The following is a 23810-nucleotide window of genomic DNA, read 5'->3' as shown; positions in this document are numbered from 1 at the left end:
AGTAACCCATCACACACACACATATCCCAGTTTTTCTCCCCATCCAGGGCACAACCACAGGAGCCATTGAAGTGAGCTAAAAATACTAACTGATAATAAAGATTAGATAAAGTGTGAATTTTGTCCTAAAGATCAAATGCTAGACCTTGCAATGTAAAAAAAACAAATACAGACAAAATTCTACATCTAGCCCCCCCCCCTCCCCCCTCCTTTTGTGTAAATATAAGTTTAACATAGCTCAGCATTTGCATTCAGAAAGCTGTTGTTCATAGCTAACTGACACTAAGGAATGTTTATTGTTCAGCTATTTTCAGCTAAAATCAAACTTAAAGCCAAAAAATCTTTGAAAGGTACTGACATCTGGTGGATTTAACATGCTAAAACAAGCAATCAATAAGAGCGAATACTGTAGCTGACAGTTCCTCCAAACACAATGACAGCCTAAAATTTCAGACAGGAAAAAAAAGACATTTTTACATTAGAAAATTTAATAAACTTTAATTTTTACAAATATCTACAGACATTACATTGTTTTTCATAAATAAGTGAAAGTTATTTTAGAATTATATTCTGCTGGAGAACTTATTCAAAAGAAAACTATTTTAAACATTGGAAAACAACTGATACTTTACAAATCAGTTACAAATACTTTAGCATTAAATGCTAAGTTATAACTTTTTTGCTGTGACATTTCATACCCAGTCACTATTGTTGCTACAGAATAAAACAAGTTTGGAACATATTAATCTTCCTATTAAAATATTGGGAGCTGCTTGTATGGAAAGTAACCTGTAACAAGTTGTACATCATGTAGAACCATGACAGCACCAAGAATCATCAGAAAAGCCCAGCAAAGGAAACCTACCAAAGGCTAACAGACATAACATGAAACATTGTATTGTTCCCCATTGTTCCATTTAACAATCTATAAAGAGGTGAGGGCATTTAAATTTAGGGGTGAGGGAGTATAAATAGATATTTATATATTCTAAATGCTGTAGCTTTAAACAGCAGAAGTCCCATCATGTCCTAGAATATGACTGATGTTGTGGGCTGGGCGATTAGATTGTTTATTTGAGTCTGAGGAAGTAGTGTTAGCAAGAGACAATAAAGGGGACATTGGCATGGAGGAGCCATCCGGAGGCATAGCTGTGGCAATTTCAGGAAATAAAGAGGTCAGGTTGAAGTTGGGTAAATGAGGTGTGATGCCTGAGGAGTTTGCAATTGGCATTGGTGTTATATCTGTGAGAAGAGGGAAGCTGGCCTGTGCAAAGCCCACAGGTCGAGGAGGAGAAAGAATAGAACCAAAGCGATTGTTCAACTGTGCACTTCCACTCTTGTCAGTGCTTGGACTTGTAAACATCTGATTGGAAAAATACTGTAAAGGAATCTCACTCGGAAGGCTGGGATGAGCTGCAGAGGAATATGATGGGTAAAATGATGGTAGAGTGTTCTGAGGTTCCACAGGAAGGAGGGCTGGGGTGCGAGAGGCACTGGGCTGTGTGACTGGTGGAATGAAAGATGCATTGGCATTAATGGGAGGTGGAGGGTTCATTCCTCCTTCAGCTATTAAGGGAAAACCAAAATTCTGGGTGAGATGCTGGTCTGACACCAAATTGTTGTCACTGCTGACCTGTGCACCTTCTGGCATAAAACGCACAATGCTACTTCGCCTAGCTTCATTTCCTGATTGTGTACGGCCAAGGAGCACTCCTCCACTTGATGGAAGAGGCAGGGAGCTTTCTGGTTCAAATGGATTGCCAGGTCTCAAGTTTCCAGACCGAGGTCGGTCTCCAGGACGGATCTTTGTGCTTTGTGGATCTGGTCCAATATGGTGGGGGCGCTGATTAACTGCTGAGAGTGATCTTGTTGAGCCTTGTATGCGCCCTGTGTCTGAACTGCTGTGTGGTGTTGGAGGATGGGGTGGACATGCTCTCACAGTTGGACCATGCAAATTTCCACTGACCTGAGAAATATGCCCTTTGTTATTGTCCCCTAGACGAATGTTAGCAGCTTTCTGTAAAGGGTGCAAATTAGGACTAGAAGATTTAGCTTGAAGTTCTCCAGCAGAGGTCCCAGGAACACAGTTGTACTCTATACTCACTGGGGTACAGCCCTGTACTGCTCTATGGTGCACATTTTGCTCAGGAATATGTGGTGCCAAAAGACTTTGCATGAAGCTCTGGTGACAACCCTCTTGTTCTCTCATCAATCCTGCACCAATGTGTACACTATGAGCAGCAGGATGTGGACCTGAATATGTCCCACATGTACGCCCATCCCCTATTGGTCCAGAACCCATTCTGAATCCTGCTTGTAACTGAGGACCTCTATGGATTTGGGATACAGACTTGCTGGACATGTCACCACTGTGAGACACTTGCCCTTCAAAGTTAATGAGTTGATGCCCACTAACCAGAGCCTTGAAAGGCCCACACTCTGGTATTCTCTGTGTGTCTGTGGTATTGGCATGCTCTGGGGGGAGCCTACTCTGAGAATTATGAGCAATATTTCCTTTGCCACATGACGAGTCTACATAGCCTCGTAATTCTGACTGGTCCTGTCCATTGTTTCGAGGTGCTTGCAGATGCACTCCCATACGTTGTTCACCAGTCGTAGTAGCGGGAGTCTTCCCTATAAGAGCCTCTGCTGAATAACTAGAGAGACGGTGGTGCTCCTGACGTGATGGAGGGCAAGCAAGATCTGAGGAACGAGAAACAGAATTGCTAGGTTGGGAAGTCAACTGCTGTTCCAATGAGCGAGACCCCATTAGTCTTTGCATAGCTCCATGATCCTGACCAGGTGGACGCTCCGGCTGACCCAAGTGATTGTTTTGATGAGCCCTCTGACCTGACTGTTGGGCCTCACAATTTTTATCCTGGCAAGCCCCAAAGTGCTGTTGTTGCTGAATCTGCTGCTGAAGATGCTGATGGCGTGAGTGTGAATTCTGTGGTGCCATTTGCTGCTGCTGTTGGTGTGACTGCTGCTGCTGTTGAATCTGTTGTGCTTTTTGTTGCTGTTGCTGTGATTGCTGCTGCTGTTGATGGTGCTGCTGTTGTTGTTGCTGCTGATGCTGTTGAGATTGTTGCTGTTGCTGCTGCTGTTGTTGGTGTTGCTGAGGCTGCTGCTGTTGTTGATGTTGCTGCTGCATGCCACTCTTTTCCAAATGATGTTGCTTCTGCAGACCAACCGGTGTCTGCCCACCACGCACAACTCTCTTTTTGTGCACATGCTGATCTTGCAGCAGGTTCCTCTGATGAATATTGTGGATCTGAGATTCCGGCTGTGTCAGGTGATGCTGAAGCTGGTAAAGTTGCCTTTGTTCCTGCTGTTGCTGGTGTTTGAGGTAGGAGTGTCCACCTAAGTTCTGGCCAGACTGTGGAGAGCTATGTTGTGCATGCACTTGCTGCAGGTGCAACACACTTCGCTGAGTTTGTTCATGTGTTGGTACCTGGTTAGAGCAGTGTCCTTCAGTAGGGCGGAGCACAGTGCTCATGAAAGTATTACCAGAAAACAGAGCCCCAACTCCATCAGAGTGATTCCTTGTCATGGCTGCAGAAGTACTTGAGGGCATATGACAAACCATCATCTGGACATGATCTGTAGCCTTCATCTCTACTCTAGCAACATTCCCTGTTGGGCATGGCTTTGAACGCTTATTTGGAAGAATAAGGTCATCTTGGGCAGACCTTTTTGGCATATTCTTCTGATGACGTTCAACCATTCCAACACTGACTTGAGATCGCATCAGAGCATTTTTCAAAGGTGCATATTCATTGGGTTGAGAAGGGTCAGTACAGGTTGAGGGAACTTGAGAGGAAGACTGAGAAACCATACTGGAAGCTACCCCGGACGATGGAGCAGAGACCTGCTGTGCAAGATTAGGTGATCCTGGATAAGGTTGGCTGGAGGTTGGTCTGATGAGGTTATTAACATTAAGGCTAGTGACAGTAGTAGGCTGAGACTGTGAGTAAGCTATGGCCTGTGGAAGTCTGATGCCGACAGTGCCACTGGCCAAAGGCTCAACTGGAGGACCTCGACCAGAGACCTGAGATGAATTTTTTGACATGAATAAATCCACCTGCTTTGTAGGTTTAACTTGCTGGCCAGTCATGCTCTCCTTGTTAGAAGGGATTGACTGCATTTTTGGAAAGTCCCACCCTGTAGCAGCAGTATTTGGGTTGTCAACAGTGCAACCAGCAGCAACCCTCTTACCTGGACTGTCCTGTTCAAATATAGCCCTGGCAGCCATTGCTAATATTTCAGCCTGCTCAGAAGTGAAAGTGAATGTACCAAATGTATTTGGAGAAGCATTGATGTTGTGACCTGCTGGGAGCAATGATGCAACAGAAAAGCCTCTGCCACCTGATCCTCCTGCCAGAGGTGAATCAGTATGTCTACTGGTTCCCAATGTCGGCTCAAATGAATCATTGACCAATGTACATTCCTGCTGTGGAGAAACTGTGTCTTTTTGAGCAAAGGGAACTACTTCTGTCACATGTTTCTCTGTGGAACAAACAGATTGTCCATCCTTGCCAGGTTTTGTGTTAATTTTTGGTTCAATCAGCTTGAAATCTCTACAAGTTTCATGGTTAGTGGCTGCCATGGATATATTCATTGCAGATGTTCGTTTAAGAGATTTGAAATGGTCTGAAGCCTCTGGAAAATGAACAGGTGGAGTTGACATAGAGGTGTCTGAGCTAGGAGTTGAAGTTGAGGATATACTACATGATGTCTGAATTTTAGGAGAGGAAGTCAACTCTTCCCTTCTAGCAAACTTGCCTTGAATTTGTGAAATACTCTGTTCTGGCATGATGGAAACTCTTGGTTCACTCACTATAGTATCAGCACTAATGCCTAACGGTCTACTCAGTGTGGATATGCCACTTGAAACTGGTGGTTGGCAAAGTACAGAATGAATAGATTTAACTATTGAACTGTTTTGAGAAGAGCTTACTGCGGTCATTGGAATGGAACTCTCTGGTAAACTAGTTCTTGAAACTGTTGACCTGCCATCATTACTGGAGCAAACATTACTGGCAGTTACCTCATTCTGACTAGCAGTTTTGCCCAAAAATGACACGCTGCATGAGGAATTAACTTTAATTTCTGATGTGGTAACTGACAAAGATGCAACAGTGTCCATAGTGCTAGATTCTGAAGCAAGAGCAACACTGTCAGCTGAACAATTAAGCTGGGGCCCAATATCTGGAGTGTGTATGCCTTTACTTATGTGGTCATAATTTGAAGAAATAACTACACTACCCTGAGTAGAACTTACTGATGAACTGATACTGCTAACTGTTACATTGTTATGCAAGGGGACAACACAGACCGATTTTGCTTTAGTCTTTGAGATTTCTCCACCAGCCAAGGAGGGCTTGACAATAGATTCACTGCCATACACCAAAGACGAGGCAGAACTCTCTGCTGATTTTTCACTGAAAGAACTGGTACTAATGACTGCAGAACTAATGGATGTAGAACTGACACTAGTAGGGGTACTCCAAGTATTTATATCCTGACTAACCATATCCTTACCAACAGACTTTAATAAATTAATACCTGTTGCTATAGTGTATAACTGGGAACATGCATCATTTGAAACGGACGCTTTATTTTTTGCAGCAATTCTGTGCAAACTTTGTCCAAGTTTTGGTTCTTTTTGCTTAACCATTCTGGTTCTTCTTACTGAGATTTGTCTATTTTGGTTTCCAGAAGTCACACTACCTTTCTTTGGCAGGATTTTAACTGCACTGCCTGCAGCAGTTGATGGTACAGGAACAGAGGGGGAAAGAACAGTTTCACAAGTGCTGAAATCTGAACCACAGATTGGAGGTTGCACAGTAGTGTATGAAGGTGGAGTAATCGTGTATATTTGTACATTGCTTTGACTTGTGATCTTTGAAATGTTCTGACTAAGACTAGTTAGAGCACCTAAACAATTCATGGCAACATTAGAGGTGGGTTCCTCACAGCTTGGCTGAAGGATTTGAGTAACACTTTGACTAGATTGCTGAGAGTTCCCCTTATCTGGCAACTTTACTGACTGCAAAACATAAACTTGTCCATTCACAGTGATAGTCTGAGGAGCTTGTGCTTGCAATTGTGTTGAGGGGCGTGGAAGTATGTGTACCAGCTGTTTTGTTCCAGCTGCCTGCATTGTACCTGTTGTACAGGTAGGGTGTGACGTGGTTGTTTGACTTGACAAAGTCGATGTTGTGTTTGAAACAATGGCAGTGTGATGGCTCTGTGATGCAGGTGTTAAAGCAGGTGCCTGAATTATGACAATGTGCTGGCAGGGAGTCTGACTAGTCATATCCTCTCTGTGAACCTGTGGTGCTGGACATGAACTTCCCTGTTGTAGAATAACAACATGTGCATTATTTTGAGGAGAGGAGGTCACAGCAACTGGTGTTTCATCTGAATTCACCTGTAATACCTGCATTGTCTGTAACACTGGCAGTGTAGCAGCTTGAGGCTGAGGCACAAGGGCAGGTTGAGTTGGTGGATTTATGATTGGCTGAGCTTGAGGCACCATACTGAGATGCAGTTGAGGCACAACGGCAGACTGGGCCTGGGGCACTACTGTTGGTTGCAAATGAGGCTGAGATGGTATAGCAGCTTGAAGCAGAGGTTTAGGTTGTATGGTGTGGTTAGAGTTGGGAATAAGAGCGGAGTTAATTTGAGATTTTGGTAATAGTGCTGGCTGTGCCTGAACAGCAGATTGTGGATGGGTCAAATAGGTTGGCTGCGGTTCAGATGGATGATGAACGACAACAGCTTGGGACACAATGGCTGGTACTGCTAAAAGTGAAGACTGTTGAGCTACTGTTGTATGAGGGTTTGGAACAACTGCTGAATATAGCTGAGGGGGTCTTGGCCCAGATGGCTGAATAGGAATATGTGTTGATACTTGCAGTTGCAGAGGAACCTGTGGTTGTAATTGGAGAGAAGCAGGCTCCTCGAGGTGTTTTGTCCCTACTGAGCATACAGAGAGGTGCTGTGGATTCTGTGAAATGTTGGCACCATCTGTGACCAATGCCTGGGAGACAGGTTGCACTGTATTTCCGGCCAGCTGTAGTGTTGTCCATGTAGTCTGAGTGCTACTAGTTGCACTGGTTCTAAGACGAGTAGAGTTTGATGGGAATATGGGGCAAACAGATGGGATTTCAGAATTTTGAGAGAGCACAGTGGATGCAGCAACAGGGACCACTGAGTTATTGATCACAACTTGAGGCAGAGAGGTTAGGCTTAGCATAGGCTGAAGTGTGAGAGGCATGGCTAAGCTGGTTGCAGTAGTGAGTCTGGGAGTTGGGTTATCTGGTTGACATTGTGGAGGGAGTGATGTGTTGACCACAGGCTGGGGACATGAACCTTGAAAAGTAAAATGATGCATAGGAGGGTTCAATCTTGGAGTAGTCTGTTCCAGAGGGGAATATTGTTCCACCACTGTAAGATATGGCTTGGACACAGCAGGGATAATAGTTGCTACAGGTATGTGGGAAGATGCAGAAGAGACAATAACTTTGCTTACTGGTGCTGAATTTGTAATACCAAGAGTCTGGCCTGTGCCCAATGCAGAATTGCATGATGGTTGGACTGTTACAGCATTTGCTGGTTGTTTATCAAGGTGAGAAACTGGACTTGGTGGAATGGAAACTTTGCTTGTGGGACAGGAAGTGTTCCCATTGGAGTACACAATTATTCCCTTTGACATCAAATGAGTTGGAGTTACTTTGGCTACTTTTGCACAGCGCTGCTTCCCTTTCCAGTGTATAGTGGGGTCATTCAAGAAATGAATGCCATTAGATTTGAGGAGCTCAATGTATTGAGCACTTTCCTTGCGCAGGTCCTCCACCTGCCGCCGTAATCGCTCTAGCTCCTCCGCTGCAAAGACACAGTTACCATAGACTTACTTCAGAATGGATGACTGCACATAAGCTTACAAAAATGCATGTCAGGGATTTCATTCAATACTTATCATAATCAGAGAATATGCCCAATAGGAATACATAAACTGAAAGGAATAGTTCACCCAAAAATGTGGTCATAATTTAGTCACCCGCAAGTAATTTCAAACCTGTATGACTTTGTTTCTTTTGTGGAAAACAAAAGGAGATCTTTTTATGTATGTCCCAGTCTGTCTTTTAAATACAATAAAAGCGCTACTTTAAAGCTTCACAAAAGGACCCAAAAGTATCATAGAAGTAGTCCATTAAACTTGTTTGTCTTCTGAAGACATAAGATAAACAACCCAAAATTTAACACGGTGTCCTAATCAGACAAAATGCAGCGACATGCAATTAAAGGTATCTTTTCCATGTTAATCCGAGATTTTGTCCTAACCAGCCGTGACACATGACAAGCAACAAGGCATTCTATCTTTGAATTGGTTTCTATTTCTGCGATGTAGCTCCATCTGCAAATTAACTCTCATGGGTCTAAAATCCTTCTCATAACTAGGGTTGGGAACCGAGAACTGGTTCTTGTTCAGAATAGGTTCCATTGTTTATGACTTTCGGTTCCGTTAACAGTTCTCCAGCGTCCAACCCGAAATTAAAGAAGAAGTACAACATTAAGCTACATGACACAGTCTAAACTGTCTCAGGAACTGTTATTTTTTTTTAATGATGACCTGTTTCTATATTAAATCAAGCAGTTCAGTTACTGACTGATTGTTCATATAACAATCATATAACAGAGTGAACAGTGGTAATAGACTGAATTAGGATGCGATTCTTAAAGTATCTTTACCTTGCATATGTGAGTGATTGGTTTTTTTATCCCCTCAAAGACTGTCGTAGAAAGCATATGTCCATGCACATCTTCATTAAGAAAACTATTTATGTTTAGTAAAGATTTATGTTTATCCTGTGTGGACAGACAAATTGCTTGTCGCTGGAATCTTGTCGTGTCTGGTTAGGACATGGTTTAAGTCATTTTTCAGTTACCACATTTTCCGGAAATAAAGTTGCACCTGACTATAAGTCACACCCGAAGGTTACAGTACCTCAGAATCTACACATTGTATCACGCTGTTTTTGGGCTTGTATTAAACGGGAGAGTTTGCTTTAAGTAATAATGTGTAACAGTTTCTCATATTCGGTTTATGCTTCATGAAAGAAGTGCGACAAGTAAGCCACACTGGTTTATAACACCTGTAACATGCTGTGCACTAATAAACAGCTTTTAGTCTGCCAGTAAAACAATATGCCTGTTGTATTCTATTCGTTCATTAACATTAGCGTTTATGGATATTTCCGATATTAGCAACCATCTTTGCCATGCATTAATTATCCGGTTCACTGATTTTTTTCCCACGAGTTTGTATTTAAGAGTGTGATGAAACGTCATTTTGTGGACATTTGAGGAGTTGTGTTTGACACGGTTTTGAGTTTGTTACAACAATAATGTTATGAAGGAAAAATATTTAAACTGGTTGCACAAAGTACTTTGTAAAGGCAAAATATTCTTAATCGGCAATATTAAAATGCTTCTATAGTCTCTATGACTGATGTTTTTATCTGTTTTGGTGCATGTGTGTTTGACCAGCCTACATCAGTTACGTATACATTTTGAACATGGGTCAGTCCATCTGAAGTGGTCCAATAATTGTGAAGTTGACTGCTTGGCCATTTTTCATTTTCCTAATTTGTTTTGAGTGATTACCTCTATGTATTGGTATTGCAAAATTATTGTACTTGGTTTAACCAAGGTAGCCATCTTACAGATGTTTACGGAAATTAGGGGTGGGTAAATATATAGTTTTCCCGATGCATCATGATCGTCATTTAAACGATCTCGTTTCTTAAATCCCAAGATTTACCACAACAATGAGAAGAAAAAAATCACTCGCATTTGCAACCAAATTTCACATTATGTGACTAAAGTGAATATATTTGGTAACTGGCTGGTAAATATTTACATTTCACTCACCAGTAATTGTGTAGTTTAGTCGTGAAGTGTTCAGCAGTGAGATGCTTTCACGGAGTGTTGAGAGTAAAAGTTCCATGTAATGTGTGTCCAAGACGAGATCCACGCAAACCATTTGTCATTGAATACTCTCTCTTTTAATACCCTTTCTGTTCTTTACAGTCAGTTGTTGATCAAAAACAACTACAAAAAAATATTTAAATCCAATCATGCATCACACAGATGAAGTAAAGCCATCCGAGTCCTCTAGTTAACATGCGCTCATTTAAAGGCACTGTTTACAGAAATGCAGTTTTTTGTAAAAGAGACTGTACCAGTTTAAGCATGTGTACAACAAATCAATGTAAATAGTACTACAAATTATGCAATTTTTCCATAAATATGTAACAAAGATATTATATTTCATATATTATTTTATTTATTGATTAAATACATTTATTTGTTCATTTTTAAAAAGCCAAAATGTGACAAATTATGAAAAAGTAATAAAATATAAATAGTAAAATTAATATTTTCCTAATGAACCTAGTTAAAAGGTCCCTGTATACTTGACAGCATTAGCTGGGAGGGACTTTCTTTTAAATGCAAGCAAAAGGGACATTATAACTGAAATAAACACATATGAAACAATATTGAATCGAAATCGAAACAAGAGCTTGTGAATCAGAGATGAGATGTTTCTACAACTTGATTAGAGTTCACCTGTGGTAAATTCAGTTGATTGGACATGATTTGGAAAGGCACACACCTGTCTATATAAGGTCCCACAGTTAACAGTGCATGTTAGAGCACAAAACGAGCCATGAAGTCCAAGGAACTGTACACCTCCAAGACAGGATTGTATTGAGGCACAGATTTGGGGAAGGGCACAGAAACATTTCTGCAGCATTGAAGGTCCCAATGAGCACAGTGGCCTCCATCAGCCGTAAATGGAAGAAGTTTGGAACCACCAGGACTCTTCATAGAGCTGGCCGCCCAGCCAAACTGAGCGATCAAGGGCAAAAGGGCATTAGTCAGGGAGGTGACCAAGAACCTGATGGGTCACTCTGACAGAGCTCCAGCATTTCTCTGTGGAGAGAGAAGAAACTTCCAGAAGAACAACCATCTCTGCAGCACTCCAACCAATCAGGCCTGAATGGTAGAGTGGCCAGACGGAAGCCACTCCTCAGTAAAAGGCACATGACAGCCTGCCTGGAGTTTGCCAAAAGGCACCTGAAGGACTCTCAGACCATGAGAAACAAAATTCCCTAGTCTGATGAAATTCTGATGAACTCTTTGGCCTGAATGACAAGCGTCATGTCTGGAGGAAACCAGGCACTGCTCATCACCTGGCCAATACCAACCCAGTGAAGCATGGTGGTGGCAGCATCATGCTGTGGGGATGTTTTTCAGCGGCAGGAACTGGGAGACTAGTCAGGGTCGAGTGAAAGATGAATGCAGCAATGTACAGAGACATCCTTGATTAAAATCTGCTCTAGAGCGCTCTGGAACTCAGACTGGTGAGAAAGTTCAACTTCCAACAGGACAACGACCCTAAATATACAGCCAAGATAACAAAGGAGTGGCTACGGTACAACTCTGTGAATGTCCTTGAGAACGCCCAGCCAGAGCACAGACTTGAACCCGATTGAACATCTCTGGAGAGATCTGAAAATGGCTGTGCACCGACGCTCCACATCCAACCGGATGGAGCTTGAGAGGTCCTGCAAAGAAGAATGGGAGAAACCGTCCAAAAATAAGTGTGCCAAGCTTGTAGCATCATACACAAAAGACTTGAGGCTGTAATTGGTGCTTCAACAAAGTATTGAGCAAAGGCTGTGAATAATTATGTACATGTGATTTTTTTATCGTTTTTAATTTTTTTTAAATTTGCAAAGATTTCAAACAAACTTCTTTCACATTGTCATTACGGGGTATTGCTTGTAGAATTTTGAGGAAAATAATTAATTTAATCAATTTTGGAATAAGGCTGTAACATAACAAAATGTGTAAAAAGTGAAGTGCTGTGAATACTTTCCGGATGCACTGTATAGTAGCATTCTGTTGTAAAATTTTTTAGTTTCTACTGGTTACAGAGCTAGTACTAGTACAAATCTGGGGAAAAGACTACTTAATTCAAGCGTTTTGAGAAAGAAACAAATATGCTGCTTCAAGCATATGGCTGAACCCAAAATTATGTATTAATAAATCACCTTTCTGCTCTACAGAGTGGATTGTGAAGGAGGTTATTATACTCGGTGACCTATATGAGATTGGAGTGTTGAGATCCTTTGAAAATACGGTTCAACATTTTGGGATTCCCAGGTCTCAATTCTTTAGGTATTTACAGCTGTGCCACCTGCTCTGTACTATTTTTGGGAGTAGCTTACACCCCCCCAAAACGGCAGATACTCTGGGAGTGGTGATTACTGCTTTTGGAAAAGATCATGAGGCATCAGTGTATTACTCCCTGCTTATTCAGAGTCTGGGGGATGGAGCTTCAACTTCTCTCAAGAGATTATGGGAGAAAGATTTAATCTTGGTATTGGAGGAGGGAGTGTGGGCTAGGATTCTAAAAAACGTCTACATCTAGAGATGCAAGGGTGCAATTTAAGATTTTACATAAATTCTATTGGACTCCTCTAGATAATATAGGCTTGGTTTTAAAGACACACCCACCTGCTGGCAATGCCAATAAGAAGATGGGGACACAACCCATTTTTGGTGGTGTGTTAAGATCAAAGTATGTTGGTTGAGTTTTATGTGTGACGTATTGGGCACTCAAATTTCATTTTACCCCAGACTCAGTATTTTAGGTAATGGGGTGGTCATTAACATAGGGGATAAATACATGAAAAAATGGGTCCTAGCCAGTGTTATAATTGGCAAACAGGTCAATCTTAGGGGAAGGAAGTCGGCTGGAGCGCCCTCATTTCAAGAGTGGTACACAGAGATGAGCAGGGTAGCGGCATTTGAAGAAATGTCATATAGATGGCTAGGTAACCTGGATTAATTTAACAAAAAATGGGACAGCTATTTAGCCTTTTTAGAAGGCTCTCAGAGAGGGGCAGTGAAGAGTTTTGTAGTTTTAAATGTGTGTGATTATTTTATATATATGAATAATAATCACAATAATCCCCCCCAAAAAGATTTAGGATCGAGACTCAAACCCTTCCCATTATAAATGTACCCTAAATGTGGAACTTTAAACTTTACATTAGCACTTAAGTTCTATGTCTAAGGAACAAGAATGTGAAAAATGTTTATATGTTCCATCCTGAGCAGAGATATCGAGGTTTCCATAAACATCTGTATAACCAAAATGTGTTGTGCTCCATTACATGAAGATGGCCACCGTGGTTAAACAAAGTAAAATTTAAATAAAAAACTGGAGGTTTTGCAATACATAGAGGTAATCACACAGAAAATTAGGAAAATGAAAAATGGTCAAGCAACCTATATTGGACCACTTGAGATGGATTAAACCATATAAATTGCTTTGGAGTATAAGTTGTAGGACCTTTCAGAAGATTATATAAAATATGATTTATATTCCGGAAAATACAGGAAATCTTAGATTGCTCTAAAAACTAAAAAGTTCTCGCCCAATTTCATGCATACAGGTTTGTAACGACATAAAGGTAAGTTATGATAATTTCCCTTGATGAGTGAACAATTTTTTTAATGCACCCTGTAAAGTTATGCAGATACCCACTGTTATGAGATCATGACTCACCTAAGACTTTGTCTCCCCCATTAAGCAGCATTTCATCATTTTGTCGCTTTAGCTCAGTGATGTAATGAAAAGCCTCATCCAAAATCATATTTTTACTCTATAAGCAGAAGCAAAACATCAACCAGTGAGAACTTTGAAGGAACATTAATACAACAGCCCCTTTAAAATTGTGCTTAATTTTTTACATTGTTATGTGTGTATTACCTGTTTTAAGGCCTGAGAGCAAGGCAAAAGATCTCCAATCCGATTGATACCAGCATTTATTTTCTCTTTACGGTGCCTTTCCACTGAAGGATGATGGAAATAGGGAACAAGATATTAAAGTAATTAAAATAGGACTTCACGATTATGACAAAAAATTATAATTGTTGATTATTTCCCTTGATATTCTCATTGCGGTTAATGTTGATTTATTGAATTTACTTTAATAATCTTCTTTTGTGCAATATGTATGTATGCCACATTAGACTACACATCTAAAACAAGTTGATAAATGTGTCCCTGAATTACTTTGTTTTATACATCAGTAAATCTCTTTTGTGCTCTATGTATGCCATATATGTACAGTTTAAGTCAGACATTTATATACACCTTAGCCAAATACATTTAAATACGTTTTTCACAAATCCTGATCGTAGAAAACATTCCCTGTCTTAGGTCAGTTAGGATCACTACTTTATTTTAAGAATGTGAAATGTCAGAATAATAGTTGAGAGAATTATTTATTTCAGCTTTTATTTCTTTCATCACATGCCCAGTGGATCAGAGGTTTACATACACTTTGTTAGTATTTGGCAGAATTGCCTTTAAATTGTTTAACTTGGGTCAAACATTTTGGGTAGCCTTCTACGAGCTTCTCACAATAAGTTGCTGGAATTTTGGTTTCATCAGACCAGCTTTTCTATTAAACTACTTGGAGAAGTTAAGTTACAACCAGTTATCTCGCATTTGCACAAGGTATGGACAAAGTGTCCAGAGTATTTAATTCATATGCCTAGAGCATATGGCTGAACCCAAAATATGTATTAAGTCCCCTATCTGCTGGTCAGAGTGGATTGTGAGAGAGGTTATTACGCTCGGTGACCTATATGAGAGTGGAGTGTTGAGATCCTTTGAAACATTTCAACATTTTAGGATTCACAGATCTCAGTTCTTTAGGTATTTACAGCTGCACCACCTGCTCTGTACTATTTTTGGGAGTAGCATACACCCCCCTAAAGCAGCAGATACTCTGGGAGTGGTGATTACTGCTTTTGGAAAAGGTCATGAGGCATCAGTGTATTACTCCTTGTTAACTCAGAGTCTGGGAAACAGAGATTATGTGAGAAAGATTTAAACTTGGTATTGGAGGAGGGATTGTGGTCTAGGATTCTAAAAAACATCAAGTCTACATCTAGAGATGCAAGGGTGCATCTGATGCAAATTAAGATTTTACATTGATTCTATTGGACCCCTCTAGATTGTATAGACTCAAAGACACACCCACCTGCTGGTGATGCCAATCAGAAGACGAGGACAAAACCCATGTTTTTTGTTGGTGTGTTAAGATCCAAGAAATTTGGTTGAGGGTTCAAAGTTTTATGTGTGATGTACTGGGTACTCAAATTTCATTTAGCCCCAGACTCTGTATTCTAGGCAATGGGATGAGTATTAATGCGTACATAAAGCATTGGGTCCTGGCTGATGTCATGATCAGAAGACAGATCATCCTTAGGGGATGGAAGTTTCGGGAGTGGTGCACGGAGTTAGAAAGGGTGGAGGCATTTGAGGGGATGATGTATAGAAGAATGGGCAACATGGGTTTATTAAACAAAAAATAGGGCAGTTATTTGTTTGTTGAGGTGCAGGTTAAGTTCATATAAATTGATTCCGTATTTTCTGTCATGTTTATTAGTCTGTGACTGGAGTCAATAAAAATTGTTAATAAGAAAAAAGAGGTTTAATGACTTCAACCTAAGTGTATGTAAACTTCTGACTTCAACTGTATGCCATATTGTTAATTAAGACTACTCATCTAAAACAAGCTGATAACAGTGTCCCTGAATTGCTTTGTTGTTTTATACATCAGTAAATCCCTTTTGTGCTCTATGTACAGTGCATCTGGAAAGTATTTCTTTTTCCACCTTTTGTTATGTTACAGCCTTATTCCAAAATTGATGAAATTAATTATTTTCCTCAAAATTCTACAAACAATACCCCATAATGACACTGTGAAAGAAGTTTGTTTGAAATCTTTGCAAATGTATTAAAAATAAAAAATGAAAAACATTACATGTGCATAAGTATTCACAGCCTTTGCCATGACACTCAACATTGAGCTCAGGTGCATCCTGTTTCCACTGATCATCATTGAGATGTTTCTACAACTTGACTGGAGTCCACCTGTGGTAAATTCAGTTGATTGGACATGATTTGGAAAGGCACACACCTGTCTATATAAGGTTCCACAGTTAACAGTGCATGTCAGAGCACAAACCAAGCCATGAAGTCTAAGGAACTGTCTGTAGACCTCCGAGACAGGATTGTATTGAGGCACAGATCTGAGGAAGGGTACAGAAAAATGTCTGCAGCATTGAAGGTCCCACAGTGGCCTCCATCATCTGTAAATGGAAGAAGTTTGGAACCACCAGGACTCTTCATAGAGCTGGCCGCCCGGCCAAACTGAGCAATCGGGGGAGAAGGGCCTTAGTCAGGGAGGTGACCAAGAACCCGATGGTCACTCTGACACAGCTCCAGCATTTCTCTGTGGAGAGAGAAGAAACTTCCAGAAGAACAACCATCTCTGCAGCACTCCACCAATCAGGCCTGTATGGTAGAGTGGCCAGACGGAAGACACTCCTCAGTAAAAGGCACATGACAGCCCACCTGGAGTTTGCCAAAAGGCACCTGAAGGACTCTCAGACCATGAGAAACAAAATTCTCTGGTCTGATGAAACAAATATTGAACTCCTTGGCCTGAATGACAAGCGTCATGTCTGGAGGAAACCAGGCACTGCTCATCACCTGGCCAATACCATCCCAGTGAAGCATGGTGGTGGCAGCATCATGTTGTGGGAATGTTTTTCAGCGGCAGGAACTGGGAGACTAATCAGGATTGAGGGAAAGATGAATGCAGCATTATACAGAGACATCCTTGATGAAAACCTGCTCCAGAGCGCTCTGGACCTCAGACTGGGGTGAAGGTTCATCTTCCAACAGGACAACGACACGAAGCACACAGCCAAGATAACAAAGGAGTGGCTACGGGACAACTCTGTGAATGTCCTTGAGTGGCCCAGCTAGAGCCCAGACTTGAACCCGATTGAACATCTCTGGAGAGATCTGAAAATGGCTGTGCACCGACGCTCCCCATCCAACCTGATGGACCTTGAAAGGTCCTGCAAACAATGGGAGAAACTGCCCAAAAAGGGCTGAGTGCCAAGCTTGTAGCATCATACTCAAAAAGACTTGAGGCTGTAATTGGTACCAAAGGTGCTTCAAAGTATTGAGCAAATGCTGTGAATACTTATGTACATGTGATTTTTTTTTGTTTTTTATTTTTAATGAATTTGCAAAGATTTCAAACAAACTTCTTTCACGTTGTCATTATGGGGTATTGTTTGCAGAATTTATGAGGCAAAATTGATTCATAAATTGAATCAATTTTGGAATAAGGCTGTGGAAAAAATGAAGCGCTGTGAATACTTTCCAGATGCACTGTATGCTATATACACTGATCAGCCACAACATTAAAACCACTGAAACTCGTTACAATGGCACCTGTCAAGGGGTGGGATATATTAGGCAAGTGAACAGTCAGTTCTTGAATTTCATGCATTGGAAGCAGGAAAAATGGGCAAGCATAAGGATTTGAGTGATGGCTAGATGACTGGATCAGAACATCTCCAAAACGGCAGGTCTTGTGAGGTGTTCCCAGAATGCAGTTTTTAGTACCTACCAAAAGTGGTCCAAGGACAGTGTACCAGCGACAGGGTCAGGGGTGCACAAGGCTCATTGATGCACGTGGGGAGTGAAGGCCATGATAGAAAGGTGTCAGAACACACAGTGCATCACAGCTTACTGCGATGACCGGTCAGAGTGCCCGTGTTGACCCCTGTCCACCACCGAAAGTGCCTACATTGGGGGCATGTTAGCATCAGAACTGGACCATGGAGCAATGGAAGGTGGCCTGGTCAGATGAATCATGTTTTCTTTTAGATATTGTGGATGGACAGGTGCGTAAGCATTGTTTATCTGGGGAAGAGATGGGAGCAGGATGCACTATGGGAAGAAGGCAGACCGGCGGAGGCAGTGTGATGCTCTGGGCAATGTTATGCTGGGAAACCATGGGCCCTGGCATTCATGTGGATGTTATTTGACATGTACCACCTACCTAAAGATTGTTGCAGACCACATACACCCCTTCACGGCAAAGATATTCCCTGATGGCAGTGGCCTCTTTCAGCAGGATAATGCACCCTGCCACACTGCAAAAATTGTTCAGGAATGGTTTGAGGAACATGACAAAGAGCTCAAGTTGTTGACTTGGGCTCTAAATTCCCCAGATCTCAATCCGATTCAGCATCTATGGCATGTGCTGGACCAACATTTCCAATTCATGCAGACCCCACCTCGCAACTTACAGGACTTAAAAGGATCTGCTGCTAAAGTCTTGGTGCCAGATACCACAGGACACCTTCAGAGGTCTTTAGGAGTCTATGCCTCATTGGGTCAGAGCTGTTTTGGCAGCACAAGGGGGACCATTAGGGGGATATTAAGCAGGTGGTTTTAATGTTGTGGCTGATATGTTCATGTATGCCATATTATTCATTTAGACTACACATTTAAAACAAGCTGATAACAGTGTCCCTGAATTACTCTTTTGTTTTATACATCAGTAAATCAATACAAAAGAGTGCCTAAAGAGTAAACTTCACAGTGGACCTCTAAGCAACATTGGACCTCTTAAGAGAAAAATCTAATTCTGAATTAGGGTTGTGCCGATGGACGATATCATCGTCCATCGTGATGGCTGACCAACATCACGATGTAGAGCCACCATCGTGATGCCACGCCCCCTTTTGCGAGTCTTGCTAGTGTGACTCACTAATCCTAGTCTCTTCTATAGTTAACCTAAAAACTTTGCAGGGATTGCTCTGTAAATTAAATTGAGAATATAGCTAATGCATATATGCTATTTTAAATACTGTAGTTTATGCCAGAGACGTGACGTGTTAGTCTGTGAAAATACCGTGTCAGGCAGGCTACACAAATATTGATCTTGACATTGTTAGCTTCTTGTCTTTTTTTACATGTCTTACACTGTACATTTAGATTAAAATATTTTATTTTAAGCCTTTATTAATTAATTATTAGTAGTTGTAGTGTCTCAGAACATCTTGCTCATTGTCACATAGCTCTTGTATACACTGAAGCGGCAGTTTAAGATAAACCCAGACCAGCGAACGTCAAATAACTTTTGTCTGGTTAATACTTTTAAAGAAAAATTTCCTTGGCCATAAATCCATAATGTCAAATCAAATGAAAGAAACAAGGTGAATATGAATAACACACATTTATTAAAACATAGAACAACAACAAATAAAGAACAGGAAAACGGAACAACACTCAGACCGAAACTCGGCATTAACATTTCACTTATAATTAGCAGCACAATTAACTTCAGCACAGGCTACAAAATAAATCATGTTATTGAAATATTGTAAAGTGGTCATATGAACTACACAAATGAACGTTTAAAAAATAATATGCAAAATCGAATAGCTCCAGAACGGATGGCTGAAAAATGCGTAAAGAAGTCTAATATCTTTCACCATAGACCATGTTTAAATTTCGATGTTTCTGGCCAGAAATACCAACATATTCACTTTATCTGGTTTTAATAAGCTGCGGATTGGAGTAACTACACTACCCGCTGTGCTGAAGACCGCTCTGATGGAGTACTGGTAGCACATATGCACAGATATTTCCGTGCTAATCTTGCAATGAACGGAAACATTTAGTCGTCCTTTTCCCCATCAATGGCCATTTCCTGCAGGTACATGGTCATTTCTGCCTCGACCTTTGCTCATCAGTGAGCGTGGCTGTGGCTGCTCTCTTCGCAAGAAGGCTGCCCAAAGACGGCTTTTTTTCTTAGGCTAATATATTAAAAAGCCCGGATGAGTAGGCTACTAATTAGTTGGGCTAGTAAAATAACGAAATTATAGTTTTTCAGTAGAAAAAAAATATCTATGTAAAGAGATATATTAAAATAAAAAGTGCTTAAAAGTGCACAACTCTTCTTAAGTGGAAGAAATATTTTTCCCCCTTACGTGCAACCTATTGGAAAGCGCGGATGAGTCAGTTGGGAATAGTAAAATAACGAAATTAGAGTTTTTAAGTGGAAAATAGTATTTATGTAAAGAGATATATTAAAATAAAAAGTGCACAACTCTTCTTAAGTGAAAGCTAAAAAAAAATGCTTCACGTGTCGTGCAACCTACTGATAAAGCGTCGACGAGTCATTAGTTGGTTTAGTAAAATAACGAAATTATAATTTGTCATATCATTTTTTTAAATTGTAAAATTGGTTGCAATGCTCAACAGCAAGAAAACACATATATTGAAAATGTTGATGCATCAGGGTAGATTTAATGGATGAAATGCTGTAAATTACACTTTTTACTCTGGTTGTAAAAAAAGTAATCTTGATTATTAGATAAATTTGTCAGCCCTAATTGAAAACACATATAAGATCAATAGCAGTACTCACATTATTCTGTACCATAGTACTCTCACCTGCATTATGACTCTCCTTGTTTTTCTTCCGCCTAACAGTTTACAAAAAAAGAATAAAACAGTGAATAACTTGAACTCACAAGTAGGCATATGAGTAAACATCTGCACACTTCTTTCCTAACTTATATGTTTGGGTTAAATAAATTAATACTTAGTTGTTGTGACAAATACATTCTTTAAGCAGGAATTGATCCGTACCGTGGCAGTCTTGAGTTATTTGTTTGAGTCTGTACTATCTCCGGCATCCTGGCACACTCTTACAGCCTGTTAATAGATCAACAAAATAAAAAAAATGTAACTTATAGTAAATATATACATGTGTGCATATGCTGAGGCTTGGGATGAACATAGCTTTACCTTCCACCTAAGTATGCAGTTATCATGTGTGAGCTCAGCAATGTTGGGAGACCATAGGTTTAGGCACTTCTATGCACCACGAAAAACTGCAGCAAAAGAGTGAAAACAAAACACATTAAAACACACTACAGTTACGCCTGTGATTTAATGGCAGATTCATGAAATGAATTTTGGCCAACATCAAGACTGCCCGCATTATCAATAGTAGACAGCCTAAATACAAAGAACTCTGGCAAGTTTTCAAATATGCTAGGAACAACCTATCTGCCAACAACCTTTATGAAAAGGTTGCACCTTTGTATGAAATTAACTGACATTTATTAACCATTAAAAATGATTATGCCATTTTAAAAAACAACAACAACAAAATAAATACATTGTCATAACCACACGCACACATAAAAAAATACTGTTCAAATGTTTGGAATCACTAAGACATTTTCTCAAACTTCTCAAACAGGGATCTCAAACTTCACCAAGGATGCATTAAATTGATCAAAATACTGCAAAAAGCATTCCCAATTTTTAAAATTATTATTACGGTTTGAAATAGCTGTCATATTTGTATTCATTTTAAAATGACATTTTTGCCCATGATTGAAAAGCCTAATTTTCAGCAGTCATTACTCCAGTCTACTTTGGAGAAAGAAAAAAAAAGGAAGAAAAAAACTATTCCTTGAGAATCCATTTTAATGTAAACTAATAGATGGAAGCTATTTGATGCTCTACTGACTTGAAAGACCTCAAACTGGATCTATCCAGATGAGGAAATGTGGACAACCCAGATGCACAACAACAGGAAGACAAGTACCTCAGAGTCTGTAGTTTGAGAAACAGGTCCCTCACAGGTCCTGAACTAGCAGCTTCAATTACAGAACATGCCAAACACCACTTTCATCCACAACAGTGAAGAGAAGAGTCTTAGATGCTGGCCTTTCAGACATAGTTTCGAAGAAAATGTTAGAAAGGGCAAAAGAATGTAAAGACTGGATTGTCAATGGTTACAAATTATAGATGGATTAGTGTAAATTTGAGGTCTTGAGCTGTTGTCAAAAAAGTGTGTTCATAAGGACCATAAGAAGTGTTGTACAAACAAATAAGATTAAAAAGTTTGAAGACAAACTTTAGGTTGGCTTTTAAAAGCTTTGCAAAATCTTTCTCTTAAGTTTAAGAAGATTAGATAGCTAGCTAGACAGACAGACAGACAGACTATGTGTGTTAGCAAGCATTGTTTTGAATAGTCACCAGTACTAATATGTGACGCTCAATAACACTGGACTGACTAGCAGGATTAGCGTGTTAGCTTTAAACCTAGAATGTAATCTGTTTTGTTCTGAGTTCAATAGTTAATCTCAACCAAGTGTAAGGAGAACATAGCCAACTCAAACTCATAACTCAAAGTGATTTAGCATAATATTATGGTGCAAAGGTGGCTTTAGTTGTTAACTGGCATAGAGCTAACACGACAGCTAACAACTCTACTTGGCTTCGATTACCGGATACCTTATTGTATCACTTTCATCTTTCTCACGACGTGTCAGCAAAATTGTTAATTACGCATGACCTACCGACTGCTTGTCCATCCTCTGCACTGACGATAAGCCCGTCAAAACTTTGTTGATCCCAGACAATTTACTCAATCTGTGACCTAGCATACAACTGCCAGTCCCAAAACAATGAGGCGGGATCTTCGTTTCGACCAATCGCAGTGAAAGGCGAACAAGACTCAAACCAATCAAATCACGAGCTCTTGCTGGAGGGCCGTCGTTGTTGGTGAGGTAATCAGAAACGCACATAAGGCAGGAGATGTAAAGGCCCGTTCACGCCGAACACGTTATGCGTCCAATGTAAACACTATGCGCTAGACGGGTGTATTTTACCGTTGTGCCACGTTTTTAGACGCCGTATCAAGTTGAAAGGCTTCTCGGGTCACTTGTATTTGTGATGCTGCATCTACTTTTTTAGTTTTTGCGTAAGAACAAGTTTGGTGTGAACGCCCCCTAAAGAATGTTTGTTGATTTTGAACAGAGTATGTGAGCGGAGCGGCATGATTTGGGCTGGAGCGAGGAGCGGATTTAAAAAAATCTGAGCGTCATTGTTTCCTCTCACTCCAACAGCACTCCGCTAATGGTCCATCATGGGCAAAACACCTGTTAACGGGCATTAATGCAATAATTCACCACGTGTAAAGCAGTGTTAGACACTATTGGCATGAAGGAAAGATCTGATATAAACAGAAAGAATGTGATTTGAAAAAATACTAATTTAAAATCTAGCAGCACTTAGTAATGTTCGAACTCCAGCGTGAAGGTAACTAACTTTTTCACGCCCCCTATTATTGAGTTAAGCTTGCGTTAAAGCTTGACTTAACTACATGCTTGTTGTGTCTCGTCTCTTTATTCTTACGTCAACTGGCATATAGTGAAAATGAATGACGGGGTGGCGAAGGAGAACACAGTTGGGGAGGTGATTGCCACCACGATCAAATGTTTGTTGTGAAATCTTAAAAGACGTGTCCAAAATACACTATGATAATCGGTTCACATGTGAAGAGAAAATCTAAAGGTCAGTAATACATCTATACCCTATTAAATATTTTGAATAATCATATAAACATTCTAATCTAATGCATCTCAATCTTAACTCTAGGCTATTATGTCCCGCATTAAATATAATTTAACTTTTAAAGATGCAAAACACAAACTGAACTAATAATCATGTTAATATTGCATAGTTTGACTTTAATTGCATTGCCATCTAAATATATTTTAGTGCCGTATAATTTATGCATTATACATTTGCAGATGAAGAAGCTCAGCAAATGCGAATAGAGTACGATTTAAATATTATATTAAAAGTTCTAAAAGTGAACTCTGCATTACACGTATAGTTTTGACAGTCTTATCTAGTGTTTATATATATATATATATATATATATAAACAATTTTTCGTTCACAGAATTATAGGGCAAGATTAAGAGAAGTGCAATTATATGAAATAATTGGCAACAATACATAGGCCTAAT

General features: G+C 40.2%; 1 protein-coding gene across 5 annotated transcripts; it reads right to left on the bottom strand.

Annotated features, from left to right (window-relative positions):
* Positions 1-520: 520 nt before the first annotated feature.
* LOC127634733 (basic helix-loop-helix domain-containing protein USF3) lies at positions 521-22442 on the bottom strand. Of its 5 annotated transcripts, none has more exons than XM_052114397.1 (8): positions 22354-22442; positions 21597-21718; positions 20786-20871; positions 20627-20692; positions 20429-20460; positions 13856-13938; positions 13652-13748; positions 521-7890 (listed from the first exon to the last, which is right to left on the bottom strand). In XM_052114397.1, exons 4-8 carry the CDS (start codon positions 20671-20673, stop codon positions 1004-1006), a joined length of 7146 nt encoding a protein of 2381 aa, XP_051970357.1. In that variant the 5' UTR covers positions 20674-20692; positions 20786-20871; positions 21597-21718; positions 22354-22442; the 3' UTR covers positions 521-1003. The 5 variants fall into 5 exon arrangements, with proteins under 5 accessions (XP_051970357.1, XP_051970358.1, XP_051970360.1 ...); XM_052114398.1 differs by having other exon boundaries at positions 21597-21676; positions 22354-22391; XM_052114400.1 differs by lacking the exon at positions 21597-21718 and having other exon boundaries at positions 22354-22430.
* Between the last annotated feature and the right edge of the window lie 1368 nt (positions 22443-23810).

This window comes from Xyrauchen texanus, chromosome 42 (assembly GCF_025860055.1).
Source record: "Xyrauchen texanus isolate HMW12.3.18 chromosome 42, RBS_HiC_50CHRs, whole genome shotgun sequence".
In the NCBI taxonomy this organism is placed as follows: domain Eukaryota; kingdom Metazoa; phylum Chordata; class Actinopteri; order Cypriniformes; family Catostomidae; genus Xyrauchen; species Xyrauchen texanus.
Note: the sequence above shows the minus strand (reverse complement) of the source record. Positions and strands in the feature narration are given on the sequence as shown.